Source organism: Artibeus jamaicensis, unplaced genomic scaffold (assembly GCF_021234435.1).
Source record: "Artibeus jamaicensis isolate MK-2021 breed Jamaican fruit bat unplaced genomic scaffold, CSHL_Jam_final contig_603, whole genome shotgun sequence".
In the NCBI taxonomy this organism is placed as follows: Eukaryota; Metazoa; Chordata; class Mammalia; order Chiroptera; family Phyllostomidae; genus Artibeus; species Artibeus jamaicensis.
The window spans coordinates 548,216-575,841 of NW_026521904.1; the positions used below are offsets into that span (position 1 = coordinate 548,216).

The following is a 27,626-nucleotide window of genomic DNA, read 5'->3' on the forward strand; positions in this document are numbered from 1 at the left end:
CATTAAATACAGCTTTGTACCATTCTTCCTTCCTCCTCTTTCTGAGACACGAACTCCATAATTCTCAGACCTTTTCTTATATCTTGTGTTCTGTGTTTCTGTATTTCCCATTCTTTTGTTTTCTGTGCTCCAGCCTGTACATTTTATTCTGACCTAATTTCATTTTTCACTATATATTTAATCTGCTGGAAATCTGTCTTAATTTTTAACTTGTTATGTTACCGAACAACAAGAGGTGGTCCGAGGGAGGGGCAATACAATATTTGGCCCACTTAGGGATGCCCAAAACTGCTATACAACAGGGGCCCCTCCCGAAAACAAAATACTGATATCTACTGGGCCCTTCTGTCCGCCGCCAATTGGAAACACATCTCTTAATGCCAGAGATTTGTGAAAAGGAAACAAAATGTTTATTTAATGCTATTCAGGCCTAATGCCTCCACTAAAATATCAGAGTCCTTTAGGTTGTACACCTACACCCACATAGCGCTCCCTTTTCCCACTGTCCCAACTCCGGGTACCGTAAATCAGGAAAAGAGCACACGTCTGTGTTGCAGGCCCCTGGCACCGTCAGCTGTGTCACCGTGCAGGCAGGATCTCGAGTTAATCCAAAGTACTGCGGTACCCTCTCATGGTCCACTGGCAAGAGTCCTTTGTACCCAGTTCCAGTCAAAGTCTCTCTTGCTTTTCAAGCTCCGCGGCCAAAGGAGGGCACCCCAAAGCCACGTGGGCCTCTTCTACCAAAGCTGCAGGAGTCCGCACTCCACCAAAAGCATGTGGCTGTCTTCTTCACCTGGCTGCAGGCATCTCCATTCTGGCAAAGCTGCATGGTTCTTCCCTTTCACCTGGGAAAGAGGGGGTCCGCACCCTGCCAAAACCACCTGGCTCCCTCTTTCACCTCACCTAGAGGGGGTCCTCACTCTGCTGAAACTGCGTGGCTCTCTCTCATCTGGCCAAGCGGGGGTCCTTCATGTCTTGGAACCAGTCTTTTCCAAGCTCCCACCCAGGCCATCTCGCTCAGGAGCGCAGCCCCTAGTTCCATCCTGAGTCCCCAAGCCACAACCTTCTCCCTTCTCAGGAGCGCCGACCCTAGTTACATTCTCCTGAGTCCCCTGCTACTCCCTTCTCCTTCAGTAGTGCAGCTCCTAGTCCCCATCTTAGAGTCCCCCTAATTCCATCTTGAGTACCTTCTGCTTGGCTCCAAACTTGGCCACAGCTATTTAACATATCTATGAAACCAGTTAAAGGTTATAGATATGTTAAATAACCATTCCTCCAGAGGTTAGCTCCAAAACTGTTGCTATGCAAAATAGCTCTCAATGGCCCTGGCTCCATTCATCCCTTCCCCCTGGGGGGGTGGGGGCGGTGAGGACATCTTATATGTCTCTCCAATATTTCTATACACTTTGAATTCTGGATACCATTCCAAATCTGTTTTTTTGGGCCCCCCCCCCCGGCTGCACCCTGTATCAGTAATATTTTCATTACTAAATTTCATTTCAGTCTATTGACCATTGCTGATTCTCTACCAAAATTTTCAATGTCATCATTTATTTTCCTGCATACATTATATGAAAAATTATAACTGGATTATCTAGATATGTGTAGGTCTCTTTCATAACTTTTTCTATTTGATGTCAATCATTTATCTACTGCAAACCAATGTCAAGTCAGGACATTGTATACGAAAAATTGTAGAGACCACTCAAGAATCTATACAATATTTTCTTTCAGGGACAATTCATTTTTTTATTCATAGCAGGTACTTCAGACTGGGAGCAAATTGCATTAATTTGAGTAGGAATTAAGCTAATCCTGTTCTGGGTTCCTGCATTTGTGAGGGCTGGTATATTCCTGATTCATTTTCATGCTTAGGGCTCAATCCTTCAGGGCTCCAGTGAAAGCCTCGGGCCTCTTCATCTCACCTAAACTCCAATTGTGTCCCTCAAACTCTGTGAGATTACCATCAATTCAAATCAGCCTCTCAGCCCTTCTCGCACTGCTTTTAAATGCAAACTCGCTCTCTGTTTGGGTGGGGGTGGGCAGGGGAAGAAGACCAAATTCTGACCTCACTTCCCTGGGCTTCAATTACCTTTAAGATATTAGTGCATAAGTTTTCTGTTCCTTGTTGGCTCTTTAACACTTTTAAAGAAAAGTGGTTGTGTGTGTGTGGGGGGGGGGGGATTATGTTTCTCTGGCCAAAGCTGATCTGAAGGCAATCATGCATTGCCTGAAACTTTTTGTTTAATGAAAAGTAATAATGGTAGAATACAAAGTAGGTTTCAGATGAATCTTTATATTTCAATGCATATAGAAATAAAAATAGAAGTAAATAATTTAACAAAGATTTAAAGGAACTGAAGTTATAAAAAATAAAAAAACAAAGAAAATGTAATTAAGAACCTTACAAAGATTAAAGCAGGAAATAATAATGTAAACCACAAATGAAGCATATTTTATCAATAAAACCAAAAACTGATCTCTTACAAAAACAACAAGTTTAAAAAACTGGCAATTATAACATTGTTAGAAATAAGAAAATAACTACAAATAAATGACTTACAAAAACATTTTCATAAACTTGCTTAATAAATCAGAAAACCTAGATAAAATGGATTAATTTTTTAAATTAAATATACAGAGTTAATTCAAGAAATAGAAAAACAGAATAGGAAATTATCATAGAACTTTTTTAAGTAATAAAATATCTACATGTGACAAATCATCAAGAACAAGTGCTTGTATGGATATATTTCACGAATCTTTCAAAGACCAAGCATCACGGTTACATCATCTCTTCCGCACAGGAGTGTGGGAAGCTCCCCAGTTTGTTCCATGAGGCTGGCATTGTTACCGAACAAGAGGAGGTCCGAGGGAGGGGCAATACAATATTCGGCCCACCTAGGGATGCCCAAAACTGCTATACAACAGGGGCCCCTCCCGACAACCAAAATACTAAAATCTACTGGGCCCTTCTGTCCGCCGCCAATTGGAAACACATCTCTTAATGCCAGAGATTTGTGAAAAGGAAACAAAATGTTTATTTAATGCTATTTAGGCCTAATGCCACCACTAAAATATCAAAGTCCTTTAGGTTATACACCTACACCCACACAGCGCTCCCTTCCCTCTGTCCCAACTCCGGGTACCGTAAATCAGGAAAAGAGCACACGTCTGTGTTGCAGGGCCGCTGGCACCGTCAGCTGTGTCACTGTGCAGGATCTCGAGTTAATCCAAAGTACTGTGGTACCCTCTCATGGTCCACTGGCAAGAGTCCTTTGTACCCAGTTCCAGTCAAAGTCTCTGTTGCTTTTCCGGGCCCCGAGGCCAAAGGGGGCACCCCCAAAGCCGCGTGGGCCTCTTCTACCAAAGCTGCAGGAGTCCGCACTCCACCAAAAGCATGTGGCTGTCTTCTTCACCTGGCTGCAGGGATTCTCCATTCTGGCAAAGCTGCATGGTTTTCCCTTTCACCTGGGAAAGAGGGGTTCCACACTCTGCCAAAACCACGTGGCTCCCTCTTTCACCTCACCAACAGGGGGTCCTCACTCTGCTGAAACCGCGTGGCTCTCTCCCATCTGCCCAAGCAGGGACCCTTCATGTCCTGGAGCCAGTCTTTTCCAAGCTCCCACACAGCGGCCCTTCCACTCAGGGGCGCAGCCCGCTTACATCCTGAGTCCAAGCCCTCCTCACTCAGGAGAGCAGCTCATAGATCCCATCTTGAGTCCCAGCTACTACCTTCTCTCTCCTTCCTTTCTGCCTGGCTCCAAACTTGGCTACTGCTATTTAACATATCTATGAAACCAGTTAAAGGTTATAGATATGTTAAATAACCATTCCTCCCGAGGTTAGCTCCAAAACTGTTGCTATGCAAAACAGCTCTCAATGGCCTGGCTCCATTCATCCCTTCCCCCTGGGGGGGGGGGGGCAGTGAGGACATCCCACATGTCTCTCCAACATTTCTACACACTCTGAACTCTGGATACCCTTCCAAATCTTTTTTTGGGGGGCCCCCTTTGGCTGCACCCTGTATCAGCATTACCTGGGAACAAAATCAAACAGGAGACCTCCCAAAAGGAAACCAACTGCAGGCCAATCATAATGATGAATAGGATGAAAAGATTTCTAAATATAATTAACAATCAGATCTTATTAACAAAGTGAAATATTTACCCCAAAAGTGTAAATATTTCCAACTTGAGAAAATCCGCTTTTGTACATTCTTACTATAACTCACTGGAGAAAAACATATGACCATCTCTTTCAATTAAAAAAATGGTTTCGATAAAATTCAGTATCTTCTTAAAAGATAGTGTTCTATCACTAGAAATAAATTCTTCAAGAAAAAAAAGACTAACATGTATAAACATAAAATTTAAAACCTTTATGTGACTAAAGACACTATGAATATAGTAAAGGGAAAATGGTAGATGAGAAAAATATGTATTTGAAAGAACAGATTGAGAAAGTACCTCCAAATGATTAGGTAAAGAAGCATGCCAATAGAAAGTGAGAAAAAATGTAAAAAAAAAAACAATTAACTAAAAAATTTAATACATTTAAAAAGAAAGTTTAACTTTACTAGGAGTCAGAAAATTGCAGCTTTAAATAGGACACCATCATCACTCATCAAAATGGAAATATTTGAAAAGTCAGCCCTAGCTGGTGTAGCTTCAGTGGATTGAATGTGGGCCTGTGCGAATCAAAGGATTGCAGTTCAATTCCCAGTCAGGACACATGCCTGGGTTGCAGGCCAGTTCTAAGCAGGGAATGCACAAGAGGCAACCATACATGAATATTTCTCTCCCTCTCTCCTTCCTTTCCCCCTCTAAAGATAAATAAATAAAATCTACAAAAAAATTGAAAAGTCAATAATGTCCAGTTTTAAAAGAATGTTGAGAAATGCATTCTCATTCAATGTGTAATTTCAATGTTCAAGTAGAAACTGGCAGAATTTATTAAAGTTAATTACCTATTACCTTTGATCCTGCTCTTCTACTTTTAAGATTTTACATACACTTACACTTGTGTAAACATTTATGCATATAATATATATTTATATAAATACATATATGACATTATAACATTGGCTCATTGTAATAAAGAGTAATTTCACTAAATATCTATTTATAGGAATGTGGTAAATAAAATAAGGTACATTGGGAGAAGGAAGTGGTGGTTGGAAAGAATGTCATGCTAATCTGGGATGCGCTGTATCTGTGGGTACCACATGAGGAAACATCAGGGCTGGAGGGCGCCTGGGAGCTATCTAGAGTGAAAAAAGCACTTGACCCAGGAAGACGCATTTCAGTGTTGTTTACTAAGTTAGCAAAGCTGACTGACAAGTAGGTGAGGAATTAGTTATTAGTAGGTGAGAAAGCCAGGAAGACAGATTAGTCACGGCAAATGATTAACTCAGGAAGTTACTGAGATCATCAGATATGAGGTAGATAATTGTAATGGGGCAAAAAAATCACTGAACAACAAAAAAATTTAAACGAATGTCATTATACTCAATCCTTTTGTTCTGGATCCCCATTTCTTTGGGGTGGAGAGCTGAATGAATATAACAAAATTTAAATGACGTATATGTTCTAATTTCAGTTTATTCAGTCTTCTGAAATGTTACCCCTTCATGAATTTGCCGTCCTGGGTATTCTTCCTAGTAGGTATCTGGGTGAAATGGGGAGCCTATTTAGCTTCATGACAAATAAGAGAATGGTCTCTAGTTTCCTTCTCTTTTATATGTTTATTCATAGTATATACTCAATAAGTATATTCTCTTATTATATTTTTTCAGTATTTACTCAGTAAAGTTCTGAGCATGCTGCAGTGAATAAAGAGGCAAAAATCCCTGCCCTCATGGAGTTCATGTTCTGGCACCATCACTGCTGGTCTGTACTTTACTGTAGTTGGCCTTGCCTGTGCCCTGCTCTTTTCCGAACTCGATTATAATTCCCTTAAACCCAGTTTCTGTTGTTGTTCATCTGTCTGCTGTGTTTTGTTTTCTGGTTGTCATCAAACTGTCCCCACAACCCAAGTTTGCAATTTCTGCCATTTGCTTGAATTCTGAGGTCACTTCTTTCTTCAGCCTCCTTGTCTTGTCCTCAGGTTGGAGCTTTCAGTGCTCTGTGTGGCACAAGGACACAGGGTTCCCCTTCAAGCTTTATACAGGTTATGGGGACAAGGAGATCCTCCTGGGCCTAGTCACAAACACTGGCCCCTGCCCCTGTATCCTGTTTACCACATTTCCTACCCCCAACTGCCACACACTGGAAACCTAGCACCAGGCAAGGGTTTTCCTTCCACACATTGTCTTACCCCTAACCCTTCTTTGGACATGGGTTGGGACCACTCGTTCCCTTCTAAGGAGCCCTGGTAGGCACACTCATTCTAAGTGTGATTCTGCAAAATCTCCATGTCAGAGGTTTTTCATGCATTGTTGTTTGTTGCTTGAAGTTGCTGCTGTGCTAACAATGTCTTAGAAACTCAGAGTTAGAGAAAAGGTAAGGGTGTGGTGCCTAAATGAGCAGAAGGAACAGAACCCGAGACCCCACCCAGAGTCTATAGTCAAGTCTTTTTATACAGTGCTACATAGGAATTAGCTCCTGCAGCCCACAGTGTTATGATCATTAATTCCACCCATTTTATAATATGAGTCATGATGAGCATACATGTGGATTGTAGAGGTACCCCACACATGTATTTGCCTATATGTAAATGGGGGTTCAAATTTTCCCCTCTCTATTCCCTGTTTAGCTGAATGCATTTATTTTCTTTTCTAAAATAAGCCAGGAACATTAAGGGGAGTAGGGTGAGAGGTGGTCACAGAGATACTTTGTTTTTTACCTGTATGTACTTAACATGGGAATTATGATAGTAGTTAATATTTTTGCCAGATACTTTGTCACAGGATTTTCATGGTTTACATTTCATTATCACCATGATCCTATGAGGTAGCTAATCTTTTTTATCCCCATTTTATAGGTGAGAGCGAGGCAGCATGTGGTAAAGTGCTGTGGACAGAACTTGGGCTTCTGAAAGGAGACCTATATGGGACCATCAAGTGTTATCTGTAGAGTCCACATATTTAAACTGGAGTTAACACCATCTCAAGTCACACTTCCACTTGCAGGTTCTACATTTATACTGAATGCTGCTGGATCTCCTTTTGTTACACATTACCAAGATACAAAATAAAGAACAGCCCAAAATTTGGATATGGGATGTGATATATCCAAATGATAAAATATTACATGACTACTAATAAGATTTGTATGGAGAGTTTACAGTAGTTTGAAAAATAGAGCTTGCGAATAATTTGGAAAATAGAGTTTAGGAGAAAGGTAAAGGCTTAGCTCCAAAATCAGTGGAAGATTTTTGCAGCTGCGGGTGGGGAGAAGTATTTACCTGCCATGATTTTAAAAACGAGAAACTCAGACCAATAGAAATGATACAACATGAGTATTAATAATGATTTTTATTGTCAGAAAATGAGTATAGCTTTGGATTAGATTATTGTATTAGTGCCTGTTAGTTTAGAATTACTTACAGAGACTGTGTGCCATGGGAAACGCCTTCCAGGGCCAGATGCTAAGATGCACAGGGGAATGAATGGGCATGGGCCCCTGGGGCCATCAGCCCAGCCAGGGCGGGTCTCCTGCTGAATGCTGCCACAGAAAAGGTCCTCCCCATCCTTTGTTTCTTAGCCTTGTCTTTCTCTGGAGTCACAGTTTCTCTTTTGCTCTAAAATACTCATTACCCTCACATTTTCTTCATTCCTCTTTCAAAACTGTGTTTCAAATACCTAGACTAAGAGTACCTAGATGAGTAAAACTAAAAATCTACCAAGAGATATAAACAAAACCTTAGAATAGGGGACATACTTTGCTCCTGAAGAGGAATTCTTACTATTGGCAAATTTTTATATATCCCAAAGTAATACACAATCCAATCAAAATCCCAATGTGCTATTAAAAGGAAAGAGAAAAAATATTTAAATTTATTTGAAAGGTTTAGAGTCAATAATAGTTACAAAAAATCATGGAAGCAATAACAAATAGGAAACGTGCCTTATGATATATAGGGGAAAATATAAAATAAGAATTATTAAAGGTTTGAAGTAGCATAAATCAAGACAAAAGCCACACAGCTCAGTAGAGAGCCCCCAGAGAAGACCATGGTCTGTATGTAGTAGTAGAGAATCACAAACCAGTAGGAAAAGATTAACCAATAAATGGTGCTAGGTAACAAATTATGTGGAAAAATTTAAGAAAGAGACTCTCATATACTCATAAAACAAAACAAATTTAAGAAGAATTAAGTAAACAATTGTTTTAAAAATAATAACAAATAGTGGAAAAATATGAGTCAAATATATCTTCATGGGGAAGGAACTCCTCAACAATTAAATATGAATTGAAAAATTCAAAAAGGAATAATTCTAAATTTTACAATGTAAAAGGTAAAAATAGTATATTTGTATATAAATAATTTCATTAGCCCTGGCTGGTGTGGCTCAGTGGATTGAGTGCCAGCCTGCAAGCAAAAGAGTCACTGCTTCAATTCCCAGTCAGGGTATATTCCTGGGTTGCCAGCCAGGTTCCCAGTAGGGGGCCCTAGAGAGGCAACCACACGCTTAATGTATCTCTCCCTCTCTTTCTCACTCCCTTCCCTCTCTAAAAAAATGAATAAATAAAAGAAGTGCCATTCAAAATAAATTGAGGAGTATGTCTATAACAATTATGACCAAAGCTTTACAATCTTATTGAAGTCCTCTTTCAACTAAATCTTTAAAATCCTATGATTTAAAAAATGCTTAAAAATCAATAGTACATATTCTTAGAAAATAATTATAAAGAAATGTGAACCTAACAAAAATATTTTCTAGAAAATTTGCTAAGTACACAATATTATATTATTGTACTTCATAGAAAATACGAATTGAAGTGGTACCATATTTAAATTTCAGTGAGGTGATACAACTTAAAACAACCTTTTAGATGTAATTAGGAATGTATTTAGCAGTCTTTCAAAACTACAATATTTGACATAGTAATTCGTGCTTTAAGAATCTCTTCTAAGAAAAACAAATGAGAAATTTTTAACAAAAAATGTTGTTTATGCAACATGGCCTCATTTGTCATGACAAAAATGGAAACAACCAAATTATGAAAAATAGAAAAACTGAAATATACTGCAATAAATCTCTTTGACAGAATACTATGAAGCCATTAAATTAATCAACTCCAAGAATAATGTCATGGAAAATCCTCATAATACGTGGAATGTTAAAAATAAGAACGATATACAACATTGTACATTTAATTTGTCATATGTATATATAATGCATATATTATATGCCTTGAGAAATCTGTAATGAAATATATTAAATATTAAGAGAACTTTAAATAGTGTGATTAGAGTTGTTTTGATTTTTATTTTACAATTTCTGATTTTGCTTATTTTTAAAGCATTCGTATACAGTATTTACAATCAGAAATTATTTGACTTAATCTATTTTTCAGGAAAATATTATACAAATATATGAAAAAATAATCATACAAAAATATTATTCCTCCACTTTACTGTTTAAAAGTTTTCCTCTAAAGGCATACACTGACTATTAAAATTTCAGTCCTGAGGCAGTAGCTTTGAGGAATTAGTCTGTCATCCAAATGCTCCTAGAATCACATGACATGGCAATTGACAATGCTGCCAATATAAATTTTAGGGTCAGGTCAGCATATGGAAACTAAAGTCTCACTTATGGGAAATGTAGTTCATTAGTATATAAGGAGATTATCCAAGTTCTTAAATGTAGTGGCAGTTTTAGAATAGAGTCATGTTAATGAGTTCTGTAGAACAGACTCAATTCACTCATTTTCGAGCCTGAAAATTTTGGGGAAAAAATGTCATGGGAACAGAATGGAAGACAGAAAAGAAAAAGAGTGTAATTTCAAAGCAGCAATTACTGCGCATTGTAGTCTTGTCAAAGATGGCATAGAAAAATCAGCATAGCTAGGGTTAATTCTATGAACATCTGAAACATACCAGGTTTACTTTGTCAGCCATCTGCCATCGTATTGTCTGGGTTACATTACATGAACATGGAGCCTAAGTCTCTGGTAATTTTGGTGCATAAAGGACAAGTAAGTTTTACTATATTCAGTTATCACAGTGGCACGTGTTCTCCGAAAGTCTTGATGTAGTCTGCGCTTCTGCTGTAATTTACCAAGTCTTTGGAGTCTACTTTTAAATATAACATCCTGGGCTCGTTGAGAACCCCGACTTTCTGTGGCATATCAGATATCTGCCTGACATCATGGGAGAATAGGGCATCTGTTGATGGCAAGGAGAAGACCATGGAGTCGTATTCTCTGATAATGTTTATTCCACATCTGTGATTTGTGTCCTACAAGGCTCATGGGACTTAAACCACATGTGCTGTATTTGCATTAATGGGAACTTGAGAAGGAAAGGCCATAACACTATTAAAATGTTTAGTTTTCGCTCCCTCATCACACAGACACATGCTAATAACTACTCCCAGGCCTTGTGTCATGGAGCTGCAGGATGCAACAGGGAGTGCACTCATTGTTTCAATACAAGGGACTTCAAAACAAATAGTTGCCATCTCTGCCTCTGATAGTTTGCCAGGCTTTTAACTTCTTTGGTTTTTCCCTCTTTAGATCATGGTGAGCTATTTCAGATGTATTCCAAACAGCGCATTACCCTCAGTCTTTGTTTCTTCTTTTATAAAGAGACTCTTGCTTTAAGGTATATTTACAAAACCCAGAGTCTAAGCCAAATTCCAAAGAACTACTTTCAAATGGCAGGAAATTACTTATCAGAGCAAAGTCCCCCACACAGGGTTAGTTATTGATCAGCCAGGCCTAATTGTCAACAATATAACAAATATTCTGGAGTCTTTCCACAGGGTAGAATATCCAACTGTCAGTTTATATATGGGGACATTTTGAAGCCTCTCATAAACCAGGAGGGAGAGAAAGAGAGAGAGAGAGAGAGAGAGAGAGAGAGAGAGAGAGAGAGAGAGAGAGAGAGAGAGAGAGAGAAAGAAGAAGAAGAAGAAGAAGAAGAAGAAGAAGAAGAAGAAGAAGAAGAAGAAGAAGAAGAAGAAGAAGAAGAAGAGGAGGAGGAGGAAGAGGAAGAAGGAGAAAGAGAGAGAGAGAGGTAGACAGGGAGAGAAAAGAGAACTCCAAAGAGCAGGGCTTGAAGATTGCATCTGTTATTTACTCCTCAAGCCATGTATTTTCAAATTTCATTCAAAACCCTTTAGTGGGTCACAAAATCAATTTAATAAATTGGGATCCGTGTTTTTTTAATGAAATGAACTAAAGAAAGTATACACTGGAAGAAAATAATCAGACTACATTACAAATAGTAAGGGGAAGTATTTCATGAAACTTTTGTTTCAGTTACACAGTATATAGATATACACACACACACACACATATATATATATATATACATATACAGAATACATACAATTTTACTATATAGAATAATAGGTGAATGGCTGGTACGTAGATGATAGATAGATAGATAGATAGATAGATAGATAGATAGATAGATAATAGATAGAATTGTGTGTGTGCTTCTGATAAGAAGAAAGAGAGACTAGTTATCAGTGTAAAATATAGTTCATACCATGGATCGTGGCCAAAGAAGTTTGAAATCTATCCCCAGACTATACCTTCTGGACAGAGACTTCTTTAACTCTGGATCAATTCTTCCCTTAATGCTTCTCTCATCTGCTTTCAGGTAAATACACCAGCTACATATAAACATCATCTAATTAAATCTCAACATTTCTAGAAAACTTGTAGATTAAACTCAGTGAGATGTGGATCAAATGTCACAGCCATTTATAAAGAGTAGCAAATTAAAAGCCAGATACTGCTTTTAACAATGGGAAGAAGTTCTCCTTAATAAGCTGCTCCTCAGGATCATAGAGAAGAATAAATCGCACAATAGTGCATAGTGAGTCTCAAAAACTGAGGGAGCAACTCACTGTATTGAAGATCTTTATATATCGCTTAGTGGGAGATTGAGATTTCTTAATATCAGGAGTAACTCAGTTAATGGCTATAGAACCATCTTGATGAAGCAGGCAAAAATCTATACTTGGGACAGGTGCTGGGGAAAAGTTTAAACTGATAATATTGGAAGGAAGTATGTCTTCTGGACAGCATACAGAACCAAAAACTAAGATGACAGAAAACAGTCCAAATCATTAGAGTTAGTCTGTGACTTCCAACCACAAATAACAAGAATATTTAACAGGCAAATTGGATAATCAATGAGAACATGGAAATGGTTCATTTTCAGGTACTCATATAACCATCTGCCTTGAATGCAAGGATGGATTCTTGTTTGATTTAATGTCTAGTTATTTAGGTGGATGAGGCAGATGTTGGTGGGGTTAAAGAAGGGGGGTTGAGCTGAGAAATAGGGAGATGCTCAGCAGAACAAGAGATACTGGCAAAAAGGACCTGGGCCAGCTGTGAGGGTCTGTGCACTGGGGAAGCCACCAGAATGGGAATCAGAATCACAGAAACAAGATGAGGGTCGAGTTCTGTAACTGAGCTTCAATGCAGTCAGAGTATTGAGAACTCAATGCTTTGTCAGCTATCAGTGCCCCACATCAAGCCAAGTCTCCTTGGAGTGAGTTAAAAGTCTGAATATAAATGCTAAGCATCTCAAAAAGCCTACATCTAAAATCAGATGCAGAGAAGAAAGCTGCTAGGGCTGTGTGGAAAGGAAGGCAAAAAGGCTGAGAACCAGAGAGAGCCTTAGAAATTCTAGGAGGCCACAGCAGAGTGGACTCTACATCAGATAGACGTGGTGTGTCTGGAATATCGTCTTTCAGAAGAACTGCACTGGCACAGCCATGGATGACAATGCCGTGTTGACAGTGCACCTGTGGTGCAGATCCAGCCTCAGAAGAACATCTCCACCTTTCTGACTCTGTGGAATGGCTTTGCTGATGTATCTGCTCAGGGAGCTAGCACTGTTTTGCTCTCACCTAGCATGCCACCTCAAACATGTTTTCTCAATTTTAAGGTTATTTGTTATCTGAATACCACAACTCTCCAGCACTAATCTAAGTCAAAGGAGCTATTATTCATTGTGTAACCCTTTAGTGAAGGCCTGTGGTAAGCCAGGTGTCCAGCTAAGATCTTTACCCCCAGAGAGCTTAAATATAGCAAGGGCTGGAAAAGAAAATAAGTACAATAGTGAAATGGCCACCATAATGGAATAAGAACAGGCTACTGGAGGGACACTTCCTTTTTGAACTTCAGAGGGTGGAAGAGCTTTTTCTAAGTAGGTGATGTCTGAGTAGTTACCTGAATAAAGAGGAGGAATTGCCAAAACCCAGGAGACTATCAATGACTCAGTCAATCAATCAGATAATAGTAATCATATTTTAAGTGCTAGATGCTATGCTAAATTATTTTCCTGAATTATATTTTATATAAAATGGTCCTCTGATCTGATGTAGAAATTATTACTTTCCTCAGATTATAGGTGAGGATATTGAAACACAAAAATTCTGAATAACTAGCTCAAAAGTGCACAGTTAATAATTAAAAGGACTTGAAAAGGTTAGAAACACAAAGAGTATTCATGAAGTGCTTGGTAATCCATTTGAGGAGTTCAGTTTTTATGTGGAAGACAACAGTGATCCACTCAGCGACTTTTAAACTGCAGTAGAAAGATAAGGGTTTAGATAGATAAAGCATTTATGTATAGTTACTCTGGTTAGGTCTGGCCTAACCCAGCAATCATGTACAGAGCTCTATAAACAAATGTACTTCCTTGGTCCTGCTCCAAGGTTCTGATTCTTTAGGCCCCTGTGAGCATGAGAATATGTACTTATAAAGATCTCCAAGGATGATTGTCATATCAGGCAAATTGGGAATTCACTAATAAGTGGATGTAGAGAGTAGATTGTAACACAAACTGACAGGAGGGAGATCTGACAGGAATAATGGTATATTATATTGGAAAAGATGCCAAGAGATCTAGAGATATAAAGTAAGAATGTGTCAGTTTCTAATTCTGATTAAAAAAACAAAACAATGATGTGGGTAATGTTATTCAGGAGTGTGTTCTCAAAAGAGAAGAACTGTGACTTGCAAGAGCATGCTAAAGAACATTTCCATTTAAAGATGAGCAAAAGGAGAAGAGCCCACTAAAGGGATCTGGGAAGAGTTTGTTTGTGTTCCCTGAGATTTGATATTCTTTTCTGCCTCTGAGTCATGGTACAGGTTGCTCTCGTTACCTGCGTTATTCTCTTTACCCACTTCTTCCACTAAATCCCGTCAGTCCTCGTCAGAAGCATCCCCAACATTCTGCCTTGAGGACTGCAGTTTACTCTCAGAGGCACTTGTTTGTTTCTAAAAAATTAGCACATATGTGCCATCCTGAATCACAATTGATTGTTATCTTCTAGTTGTTTTCCCATGTTGGTTTTGTACGTCACAGTAGATTTTAAGCTTTATGAGAGCAAGGGGGAGACCTGACCACTGGTGGCTGTTGGTGGAGCGTCATCCCGCAAAGTGAAAGGTCACTGGTTTGATTCCAGACCAGCGCGCATGCCTGGGTTGTGGCCTTGATCCCCATTTGGGGCCCATGCAACTGATTAAAGTTCCTCTTCATACACTGATGTTTCTCTCCCTCTTATTTTCCTTCCCTTCCCCCCTCTCTAAAAATAAATCAAATCTTAAAAAAAAAGAACAAGCATTTACTGCTAACATTTTTAGAATACCTCACAGTTTCTAGAATTAAACCCTAGGAGGGATTCACTGGGCACTAAAGATCAGTGGTTGCCGAATGGCTCCCTAGTGTTGTGTGTGATGAATATACACAGGGTAGACCTATTGTCCTGGTGTAGTTGTTAATAGTACCCCTTTTGCCTTCAAAATTGTCACATGTAGACAAATTATATAGTCACCCTTCTGATACATGCAACCAATATATATTTTTAAAAGTCTAGCATTTTTAAATGGTATTATTTCTAACATAAATATCATTTTGGGGGAGGGTGAGTAAGGAATGTTAAGGTATTTCTTCATACATTTAGCATGGAGCTCTGGGTGTGTCATTCCAATGTCATATATCTCCATTACTGGATATAGGTGTGGCTGCTGCTCAATGAACAGATGTCATTGTATATTATATATTCACAGTTTTAAAAAATACCACTTATATGTATGTATATATGTCACAAAATTATAGTTTTAAAAGTGCCAGATACTTTTTCATGTTTGTTTAAAGATAACCCTTTTGAAAAAATAGTTAGGGCTTTTTCAAAATATGCAGAATGATTGCTTTTGCAAATTTTCCAGAAAAAAAATTAGCATTTTAAATTTATTCAAACTATAATTCTAGGGAAAAGAAAGATTTCTCCTCATTCACGCACTTCCCAAGTACCTATGTGCTTAGTCTATCATCCTTATTGAATGATGATGGTATTTTATAGAGGGCAAAATCCAGCTTGTCAAGCTATTGGTTAAATAAAATTCCAAAATCTTCAGAAACCAAAAGTAAGGTTTTACTATAGTATTAACTTTACTTCTTTTCAGACCATAGCAGGAGACGTCTCAGAGAGAAATAAGACCATTTTTCTCATAACCCATACACTCTCCAAGGGCCATTCTTAGCTCCCCCATTTTCCAGGTTAAAGTGGCATTAATCCTGTGACAATAGTTCATCTGTGACCTGGTGAATCTGTATTTACTAGAATGGCACTGAGGCTCTCTATTGATGTCTGACAAAGTAGTTATAAATCACACTTCTTTTTCAGATCAGAAATACACATTTATCTTTAGAATATATCACCAACTGAATCATTCTGATGTAAATATTGCACCTCTTAAGTATGAGTTTAATAGATGCTGTGAATCCACAGATTTTTGCAGGATCTCCCTTTCAATAACTGAAAATATTTAAATTGCAGAAGCTTTAACGTCCTATAAGGAGGGGCAGACAGACATGTCAATAGAGCGGAACCTACTATTTCCTCTGAGTAATGAATAAGGCAGACTTACTTGCTTCTGCTAGGGAATTATGGTGCTTTTGCTAAGCTGACAGGTTTTGGTTGTGCTGTGACCAGCAACCCAGAAGTGACTGGTTCAGAGAGAGTCCTCTGTTTCTCTGCTCTTTTCAGCTCTGTTATCACATAGAAAGGGCTCAATGGCAAAGGGCTATATATAGCACATGGTGGGCAATAGTCTGCAGATTTACCCATCTTTGGACAAGAGGTCTCTGAGATGATGGAGAATCTAGGTGGCAGTGGCATTGCCATCTCTCACTTGCTTGGCATCCTTGTCTGGAAACTCAGTTGGCTGTAATTTTACTTGAAGATTAAAGCACAGATTTTTATATGTATCTTCTGTTCTCCAAATGTTTAAAAAAATATAAAATACACCTACATTCACTTCTAACTGGCAGTATTGTAATTCAGCAGATTTCTGTTTTTCACCGAAACCTGGAGTTGAATTGTCTTGAGCCGGAAGGCATCCAAGCTGCTGTTTTCCACTCAGCTATATTTCTCTATAAGTATCTAATTGTTTCAAAAAGTGATGTACAGTATGCAAAAACCTGAATCTAATGCAAATAAGTCTGTACAGCACTAAAGTTAACAGGTGTTCTCATTAATGTAAGTAGACATGGAACAATTCTTGAATGTTTTATAAACACTCATAATCATAGCCAAATATGTTACAATAGCATAGAGATACTTACATACTGCAACATCTTTCATTCCTGTTGTGCGATTTCAGCACTTATTAATAGGAGACATTTGTGAGCATTTAACTAGTGATGCCAATACCTGTTTCTACTTGGTCTCTGTATCTTAAATTAGCCAATATTTCTAAATAAAGTCATTGGAAACTTGACTAGTGGCACCTGTCCTCCCACAGTTTGCTTGTCTATTAATATTAATGATGCTTTTATGAAATAAATGACTACAATGTTGGTAGACCAGCGAAGGGCACCTTACTGAAGCTCTCTGCAGACATTATCCATTAACCTAAGGATTAACTCTTGAAAATCTTAAACTTGCCTCCAGTATCCCATATTAGCAACTCTCACTAAGAAAGGTCCACATGTAAGGTGAGATTCTTAGATGATCTAGATAGATTATCCCTGCAAAGCACATGGTGGCTTTGCAATATCTTCAGGAACATTCTATTCTAGCTCTATGCATTGATATACAGACCCACTCTATTGGTTGAAGTCTAGAGTTTATTGACTGACAGGGAAGTGTAGTCTCAGACTGCAGTTCTTTATGTGCAAAATGGATTGCCTACTTTATTCTGATAAAAGTGTTATCAATAGTTATCAAGAGAAAAAATAAAAACTACTTATAGAGCCTGGAAGAACATAATACTATTGTAAATTTCAAAATTCTTCATCAATGGAAGATGAGTTAAGTATACTATGGCATATTAAACAACAGGATATACTGCATTCACTGAAATGCATAATATTGGTAAGGTTTATTTATTATTGACTAGTGTCCCTTAGGTGTGGGTTCTTCAGTTGCTCAGTGGGTGCGAAATTGCCCTTGGCTTTACTGTGATTACAGTGTAGTTGGGGGGAGCTGAGAAGTCCGCAGGGCACTGTGATATCGACCACTACATCCTATGATGAAGGATATCGTGGGACCACATTAGAGAGAGATCTATTTCAAAGAACCCTTTCCTGGAAAGTTCACATTTAAATTGATTTGAGTAAGAGAGAGGAAGTCAGAGAGTTCTGGGCAAAGGGAATAACCTGCTCTAAGGAAGATACAAGAAGTAGATGCCTGGATTGCAGAGATGCAGAGGAAAAGGTGGAGCATGGGGCTGCAGAGCTGGTAGGTGGCAGAGCACACAGGGGCTGGCCAGCTGAAGTTAAAGAGTTTGCATTGCACACTAAGAGCTGTGGGGAATCTGAGAATGACACCAGGCCAACCAGGGGAATGGGATGCTTGAATCCGAATTTCAGAGAAGGAAAAACAGATAATATAGGGAGAGGATTGAAAGATATTATTATAAAATTCATGCAGGAAAATTGGCAGTACAGTGGTTAAGTGAATAAAAATGCCTTCACAATAGGGCACATGATATTGTTAAAATATAAACACATAAATAATGTTTACCAATTAATGAAAAAATATAGAAGGCTAGACAACAATTCATCCTGGGGAAAGAGAAATTTTGTGTTTGTTACACTTTTGTATTTGTTTAAATTCTTTAAGTTGGGCAATACTTAAATAAATAGTAGAAATAATAAAATCATTCTTCTTTGAAAGTAGCAAGGGCAGCAGATTCCTGAGTGTCACGTAACTAGAGGAGTCACACTGCACCCTGAATGTAGCTCAGGCTAGAAGCTGTTCTGCATTTGGCAGTGACTGAGTGTTAGGTACCAATGAGCACAAGTCCCAGTACGATTAGTTTATCTAGGTGAAACTACTCCCCCCAAGTTCAAAAATTAACATTAACAGCAATAAAACTCTAAGCTGGTGCCTTTGTACACCAACTGCTTCAATTAGTCACTTTTAAAGTTGTTTTTTCATATGAGCACCACAGGCAAAAGTTTGGGTTTAGCGTACTGCAAAACTGTGGAAACTGCTAAACTCTCTACTAATTACTTGGATAGTATTCTTTCATGAATATTGAGAAGACTGTTTCTCAGTGCTTCAAACATTTACTACAGATGAAAGAATGAACGTGAGTTTCTGTTTGAAAGGAATTTGGGGTTGGGTGTTTCATTAATAAACAGAAAGGTACAGTGGGTAAGTGATATGGGGTGAAAATGCTCACAACAGGGCAATTTTATTATGCAGAACAAATCTTTGTTGTAAGAAATCACGAACCAAATTTCTTGGGTGTCAAAGGTACAGCTCAATTTCAATTAAAAAGCACTGTTTCTTAAAAGGTTGGCCTTAAACCTTAGATTTCGGAATGCACTTGAGATCTGTCGTATATGTAGTCCAACGTTTGTTTACTTTCCATTAAATAAGAAATTGCTTACACGGGCAGGTTGTTTTGATATGATGACACCGCTGAGGGTTTCAATAAATGTACAGGCAAATCAATCAACCCCAAACACATTGAAAACATATCCAATAAACATCTGGAAACTAATGAACGCACATTTGTTAACACAGAGGGGATTGTGGAAATGCAGGATCCATTTTTGCTCAGGCTTATTTAGTAGCATGTGGATTTAAGAACATTTCACAGAGTCAGAAGAAACAGGGTAATTATAACATAAGGTTCAACATCTTTAGATATGTAGAACATTTTCCATTGCTTAAAACAAATATTCCCCAAGAAAGTATAAAACATTTTTCTGACTTGCAAAGTTTTTGCAGTCTATCATTTAAATTACTTAAATAAAGGGAGCTTTACTGCTCCCCAAAGCTGAGAATATAACACCCTCCATGCATATTAGCTTGTTCTTCTTGACAGACCAGAAAAGTGTCTGTGTGTGCCAATTAAAACAAAAATGGATCCCCAGTGGCTTGTTCCTCACACAACTTCTGAAGACTGCTATCATTGTTTGCTAGGGTAACCCTGGATAAGGCTGCTAGCCAAAGTAAACAAACTTTTCAAAACTTTCATGACAGATGGGGGTTACAAATGCATTTTAATAAGAGAGTTGCCAAAGCAACTTATTTTTTATAATCAGCATATATTTACTTAACATCTAGCAACATTGGGAACACAAGGCAGATACTTTCTCACAAAATGTTTTAACAAGTAACATTTTTGGAAAGACAAATTGAAGACCTTTTACTTCTAACTGATATTTTACCCTCAGTTTTATGTTAATTTTGCTCAACATGTTCATAAAAATGTTAGGAGTTACTCAGACCTAACTGTAATTTGAGACAGACATGCAGCTTGGTAATATAATTTCTTTGGTGGTCATAAACACCTTTGAGACCAAGTAATTTAACTATTACATATAACCATGACAACCTTCATTCTATCAGCTATGTCAAGTGCTGAGTATAATGGAAGATAAAAAATATGAATATGAAGGTTTTTAAAAAATTGTTGATTCAATGTTAGCTCTTTACGTCTTACTATTATGTAGCCAAAACATATCTCTATATATTTTTGCTGTTAGAAGTCGATGAAGATATGGTCAAGCCCTGACAGATGTAGCTCAGTTGGATGGGCATTGTCTGGCAAAAGGAAAGGTCACTGGTTGGATTCCCAATCAGGGCACCTGCCTGGGCTACACACAGTCCCTGGTCTGGGTGTGCATGGTGCATGTTGTATATGTGAGAGACAACTTACCGATGTTTCTCTCACGCATTGATGTTTCTCTCCCTCTCCTTCCTTTTCCCTCTCTCTAAGAATAAACAAACAAACAAATAAATAAATAAATAAATAAGCCCTGGCTGGTGTGGCTCAATGGATTTAGGGCTCACAGTTCGATTCCCAGTCAGGGCACGTGACTGGGTTGCAGGCCATGTCCCCAGTGTGGGTGTGCGAGAGGCAACCACACAGTGATGTTTTTCTCCCTCTCTCTCCTTCCCTTCCCTTCTCTATAAAAATAAATTTAAAAACTCTTTAAAAAATAAATAAATAATATTTTAAGAAGATATGGGCAGTATTAATAACAAAAATAATTTATATTCACTTTAAATACATTTAGTATATTTTGACATGTTATTTTTATATCCACTTAATTCAAATATAGTAATTTTATTATTAAGTCCAAAGTGTCTCCAAACATAATAGTAATTAAATTCCATTTCTCTTAAATGGGTAATCCACTTATTTGTAATACATCACTTAACGTTTTTTAGGGCTCTTTGGATATCTAACCTCCTTTATTACATATTTTCTATATACAATTTTAGTTTCATTAAGGTGAAATAAACACTCCTTAGGTCTATAGTCAAAGATAGATCCTAAGCAAAATGTGAAACAGACTTAGTTCAAACATGGAAGTGTTTCAGTGCTTTCTGGGACCTCAGGAGATTTCCGGATGCCCCAATTCTGTTGTAGATGTGTGTTTTCATACTAGGGTAGTGGTCGTTTTTGAGGTAAGTTAAAAGAAGAAATATCTGAGTAAGAATGTTGGCTGATCTTTTAAAAGTGTGATATTTTTAGTATAACAGTAAAGAGAAAAGCAACTTTTGTCTAAGGTTTATACTCCTAATTTCTCAACTAAAGCCAAAATCATCACTGTCCTTTCTCATATGCAGAGTGTCCTTGACTGTATATAACTATTTGCTGAGAACTAGTGAACTAGAAATCAAGATCTTTGTAATCTCTTAATTCTATCATTTAAAATGATGCCAATTTGATAGAATGGCATTCTCATTTTCTTCATTTGGTTCATTTTCTTCATTTGCAAAATTACTTTATGATAGTGGAGGGAAGCTGCATTTGAAGAATGTTTATTATGTGCTTTGAGATCATTAAAGCTGATTTCACTTTGCATACCAAGTGGTAGTATTCATATTCTCAATATACTAAAGTTCTGATACAATCAACCTTTAACAAATAACATATCATGACCAACAGTTTATGCATAATTCCATGATGTAAATGTGTCTCCGGTAATTACTCCCTCCTCTGTAATCTTGACATGAGTATTGTCTGTGCCACTCACATTGGGACTTAGTGTAAAACATTTTCTATTGTTATTTATCTTTATATGCATATGTCCTATTTATCCAAACAGATTTTGAGCTCCTGAGGGTGGGGGCTGTGTATCCTAGCTTCTAGCAATGTGTCTTACACTTAATGGATGCTTAAATAGTTCTTGCTGAGGATTAGGACACTGTTTGGTCAGAAACACAGCCTCTCAGTCTCCTGAACAAAGAATTATTTGTGGGACTGATTCTATAATAGGAAGAGCGCCACTGTGCAAGAGAGAACATATATCACTCATTATCCCCTATGTCTTCAGTAGTCTCTCACCATGCACTGGAGTCAACCAGAACAGAAGTAGCCAATAACATTTAACCACCATATATGTTTTACTGATATCTTTCGATAGTGTAAAGTTGTCCATTGATAGTTATTGGATTTATTTGATTATTATTTATAAAAGACAGCAATAACTAAATTAAAATGTCTACAATGTTTACTCTGAATCTATGAATAGTTTAATTTGCTTTTTCTTTCTTTATTTTTTCCAAATTCTCCATAGTAAATTCAATTATTCTTATAGCAAGGAAAAATGTGAAGTTCTAAAATGTTTTTTTCTATTCTGATAAACCAAAACATGAAAAATTTTAATAGTATAAATGCCATTCTATATATTAATTTCTCATTTAAATTGAAATCTAACATGGGGGAGACTAACTGCCAGAATCCATATTGGCATAGGTGATAGTTAACTGACTATATTGAAAAGGAAAAGACTATTAATGTAAACACTGTTTGTTAAAATTCCTTTAAGGTCTTTTAAATTAATACAATAATACTACATTTGTTAATGAAAGCCCAACACACACACACACACACACACACACACACACACAAATTTATCCTCACCTCCAATCAGTAGAGTTTGGAGCTGGGATATCCTTGCCTCCAAGTTCAGAAGAACCATCTCAAGGACACAGACCAAGGCTCTTAGCCCAAGGGAAAACTGATAATACCCAGAAGACTTAAGGAATTCCTATGTTAGACATTTGTCCAGTGGATATGCTGATATGATTGCCTAGATATTTGTTACCAGCAAGAATTCAGATGGATTCTCTCTTTTAGTGTGAAAATGTTTTGGACAAATTTCCCTGGACAGGTAAATTAAAGATATGTTATTAACAACACTAGCACATTTCATTAAGACTGATTTGGTGCCAGGATGTATCCCTTCAAAATAAGACTTGGTGAAGGATTTCAAGAGACATTTGTCTCCAAGAGGATTCAAAGCAAAATGGAGACCAGCAGCTCATGACTAAATTCGTCATATTTTCTGTAAGGTCTTTCTTTAGCAAACTCACCTGAGCATCTGTCACTTAAGCAAAACATGATATAGAAAGAAGACTTTAGTATGGCTTAATATCAAATCTTTTATGCCTGTTATTAATCCTACATCACTTTAGATTGTCATCAGGAGTTGTTCAATCAAAAGGTTCAGTCAAAGCTAACAGTCTTTACTGATATCTTTTCCCCCAAGAGTGTTGAAAATTCGATTGTTCAAAGTGCAAATATGATTCAGAAAATCATTTATCAGAAAACCTAAAGAGGTCATGTAAAAAACTAGTTTGAGAACCTGAATTGAAAAGGCTTTGCCAGTCAGCCAAAGACTTTGAAACTGCCTTCCTGTGAGTGACTGGAATGGAACAGAACAAAGTCAATTACTGACTGTAATTAAGAAATGGATGCATTTAAACTGTAGAGAGCAGTAGCAGACTTCTCCAGACTGCCTAGTAACTCAAAAGATTAGTGGGAAGACAGAGGAAGGATGTGAACTGTATCTCTCTGGTAGTATATTTTGAATGAATTGCATTCATATAGTTCTCTGATCTAGCTTCTCAAAATGAATTTATAAATCAATGATTATGTATGATTAATACAGTAAATATTTGGACAAAGAAACTTTTTAAAATACATTTTTGCTTTTGGTTGTTTTAGCAGTAAAAGATCTCCTTTGCGAAGCACAGAATGCACCAAAGATACAAATGCATGCTTAAGTACTTATACTTTATCACTGTTTGAACTTACTAGCCTAGAAACTGAACTAAGTTGGCTCTTTCTAAAACCCTTAGAATATAGTAAATCTAATTATGTTTGTTTCTTGTACTTTGAAAATGTTCCTTTTAATATTTTTAATAATGGTTTATTTATAATGGCTGGGAAATATATTGTAGATTATGTTTGGGCTAATTCATGTTTCTCTTTATATGTTAACAAATGCTGCTGTGATATAACCCATTCACAATCAAAATATTTACATTTAGATTAGGATGAAGGTAGAGGTCAAGGATGTTACCAGTGTTCTCGGGTTAGTTAGAAGTGACCTTATATTTTTCAGATTACTATTTCTGTGGCAACATTTTATAAAGTAAATATTTGGGACTTTGTGTAAGTAAAGAACACTGCAAGGGTGTTCAGATAATTAGGCAAGAATCAGCTTAACTGTCTTTTACTAGAAACATAAAACAGAAGACTATGTGGAGACCACTTTGAGCCATCCCAAATCTTACATGCAATTTTATTTTTAAAAAGAGTGATTGGCCCAGGTTATCTGTCAAATTCTAGTGTGGGTAATTAATTTTCTCTTAGTTTCAAATCTTTCACTTCTCATAATTGCATACACTTCAGATAGTTCTCATTACAGTTGTAAAACACAGAATTCCATCCCACTCAGGAAGGGATACATTGCAGGAGCGAGTGATGTTGCATCTCTATATAGTTTTTCTAAAAACAAATGGCAAATGAATATTTATGTATGAGTGTATTCAAAGATTTCTTTAACACTCTGGGATCACTGTTATTAAATGTTGCTATAAGACTTACTGAAACCTTCAGAGTGAGCTATTTTGGGCAGTAATTGTCACTTTAATGATAGAATTATGGAGACATGCTGAAGCTTGATTTGTGATTTCCTGAACCTGTGCCACATTTCAGTGCTCACCTCGTATTGAGAGCAAGTAAGGCTGAGAAGAGGTGACCGGCTCCCGATTCAGTATGTGGAAATGTCAGTCCTCTAAACCTCTGAAGTCTTGCTTGATGTGTGACAGCAGTTGGGAAATGTTCATCTTCCTGTTGAAACAAAAAGTCAACAATAGAAAGGGAAAATCTTCATAGTTCAGATTGATGGCCTAATGCAAAAAGCTTGCCCACACCCACTCTAATCAAATTCTTCTCGAAGAAGCCCTTTATGTGTGAAATCAAGAGCGTTGTTCTGGTTCTATAGGGTCCCCTCTTCTCTCACAATTCAGCTTCACTGAAATGGAAAATGCATAGTTACGTGGTAAATATTGCCACCTATTTAAGAACCCTGGGCATCTGGAACAGGGATGTACATTCGATAAATACTCTCTGTGAGAGGTTCAAATATGTAAATAAGTGTCTATTCTAATATAATTTCTTTGTGGGGAAATTGGTTCTTTATTCATTTCCTATAGATCTTTATGATAGGAAAGTAGAAAGAGCCAAGTATTACTCCTTTGAATGACCTCTTACAAAAGGCTGCATTTAGTCTCTTTTGGTAAATAATCTGCTTTAGAGCCCTCCATAAAAGGAAATCAAATATGAAGATACTATTAGGTTTGAAAAACACAAACAGGAAAGAGCCAGAAGTGCAGAATGAATTCCGACACACCCGGGTGTATTTTTCTAAGGTTCTGACTTAAGTGCATACTGTCTGCATCATTCCGAACTTCCTGGCTTGCTTCTCCTTGGGTTGGAGTAATTCAGCTTTAGAACTACTCTGAGCTAATCGTTCTATTATGAAAACAATAATGTATTTGTTATGACATGAGAAAACAGTTTATAGTGAGCAGTTCAAAATGATCCTAGTCTCCCAGTTCCCAGAAAGACAATTACTGGAATACAAGCAAATATTTCAATGTATTGAAGTGTGCTTTTGAAAAAGGATATATATATATATATTTTTTTTTTAAATGTAAGAGATCTGTTTCATCTGGTTTGGTTACCTGTCATTTTCATTTTTTCAGATCACAACAGCATCAGGAAATGAGTTCCTTCTACAGTCAGATATTGACTTCATCATATTGGATTGGTTCCACGCTATCAAAAATGCAATTGACAGATTGGTATGTATTTGTTTTGTCTGTTACCTTTATTAATTAAAACGCTGTCATTAAATCTCATTGCTTAGGCATATAACTCACAAGTATTTAAATGGGTCCTGTGGATTGAGAGATATTAAGTTATTTTAAGTTTAAATAGAGTCCACTAAAAATGTTTCAGCAGACAGGATTTGTGGAACTGAATGTCATTTGATTTTGCTCTTTCATAAACACAGTGCATTCATTTTTAAAAATGAAATAACATGGACATTCATCTACTGGAGATTGTAAAAACCACACAAGCGCTTAATAACTACTGAATTTTCACATTTTCAGTTTATGCAGTATGTAATGCATATTCTTGGAAATAAACATCAGTGTATTTAAGCCCATATTCCCCATTATAATACCAGTAAATAATAATCCTTTGTACTTATTTTCATTGTTTTTTCAGTTAAGCTAGCTAGATTGTTCTCAGGAAAGTTAACATATCTAGGATTTCATGAAATTACACTAAATCACACATTCAGAGTATGTCTCTAAAAGAATCATATTATTTTAAACTACTAATTTTATATTGATTTTAGACCAAGCCTCTAATTTTAGGACACCAATATTTCAAATTCTTGAGAAATATTTTTGATTGTTTTTAATAAGGTATACACAATAGGAAAATACACTTTCTGTGTGATTTTATTGCTTTTTAATTTCAGTCTTCCATTTTCATATCATTTTCACTTTGGGACTGAAACACTAACAAATAATTAACAAACTGACTTTTCCCTATCTCCAATATATGCTTTTTCTACAGGTGTGAGTTCTTGTGCCCCCCTGCACACAGGCACACGTTCATAAGCACACACATGCAGATTGTCATTAAAAGTGAACTGTGGGGTCAGATTGCCTGTGTTTAAATTCTGGGTTTATCATTTACTAGCTGTGTGGCCTTGGACAAATGACTTATCTCTTTTGGCTTCAGTTTCCTTGTCTGGAAAGTAAGGTTAATAATAATCATGATAATAATAATAATATCTACCTCATTGTGATGAATAGCATGTGAATGCTGGGGTAGTATGCAGGATTTGGTAAGTACCATATATATAACTATTATTAACTTTTAATATGAAGCTTAGCATAAAGGCCCCATTCCAAAAATAATTATCTTATTTTAGATGTCCCTTTAAATATAACATCAAAATAGACCCCAAAATTATTTTTTTAATTCTTTCTTCCATGTAAATTTGTTCTGACTAATTATTTGGTATTTCTAGCCATCAAGAAACCTGGAATTATTTAAAATCCAGAGATCCTCCAGTACTGACTTACTAAGTCACTATGAGAGTGATATAAAAGAACAGAAACCAGAGCACAGAAAATCTTTAAGTAAGTATATTTCTAACTTGCTCATTTTGAATTTTGCTAACTTACTGCATCCAAATGCAGTGCTTATAAAATATAAATGCATTAAAATGAGACTTGAGCCAAATTCATTCTGCTCATGGAAGACTCGTGGCCTTCCGGGCCAGGGATTTATGCACTGGAGGGCAGCCTGGGCATTTTGCTCCCATCATTGTTGGTAATGCCTTTTGAGAAAATAACTGTTCCTAGGTCACGGTCTTCACTTACACCAAATATCTGAAGCTCTGAGTAATAGCCATGGCATTCAGATTCGTGACTGATTTTGAGAGCGGGAAATGTCAAGCATCTCCAAACCTTGGTATGCTGACTATTTGATTGCCATACTTTAAAAAAGTGCGAGGGACCATCATGGTTGGTCCAACTTAAACCAACAGACTCTGCAACTTTCCATACTTTCAGATCCCCAGGAAGGCTTAGAAATGTGGAATGTAAATTAGATGTTCTTGAAGGTCACATG

At 37.1% G+C, this 27,626-nt stretch overlaps 1 protein-coding gene across 1 annotated transcript in view; it reads left to right on the forward strand.

Annotated features, from left to right (window-relative positions):
• Positions 1-27,626, forward strand: part of ARHGAP15 (Rho GTPase activating protein 15) — a 633,529-nt gene that overhangs the window by 280,890 nt on the left and 325,013 nt on the right. Inside the window, exons 7-8 of the mRNA XM_053670683.1 lie at positions 25,676-25,774; positions 27,022-27,133. Of these exons, the coding sequence (XP_053526658.1) occupies positions 25,676-25,774; positions 27,022-27,133 (211 nt within the window). The remainder of the gene's footprint in view (positions 1-25,675; positions 25,775-27,021; positions 27,134-27,626) is intronic.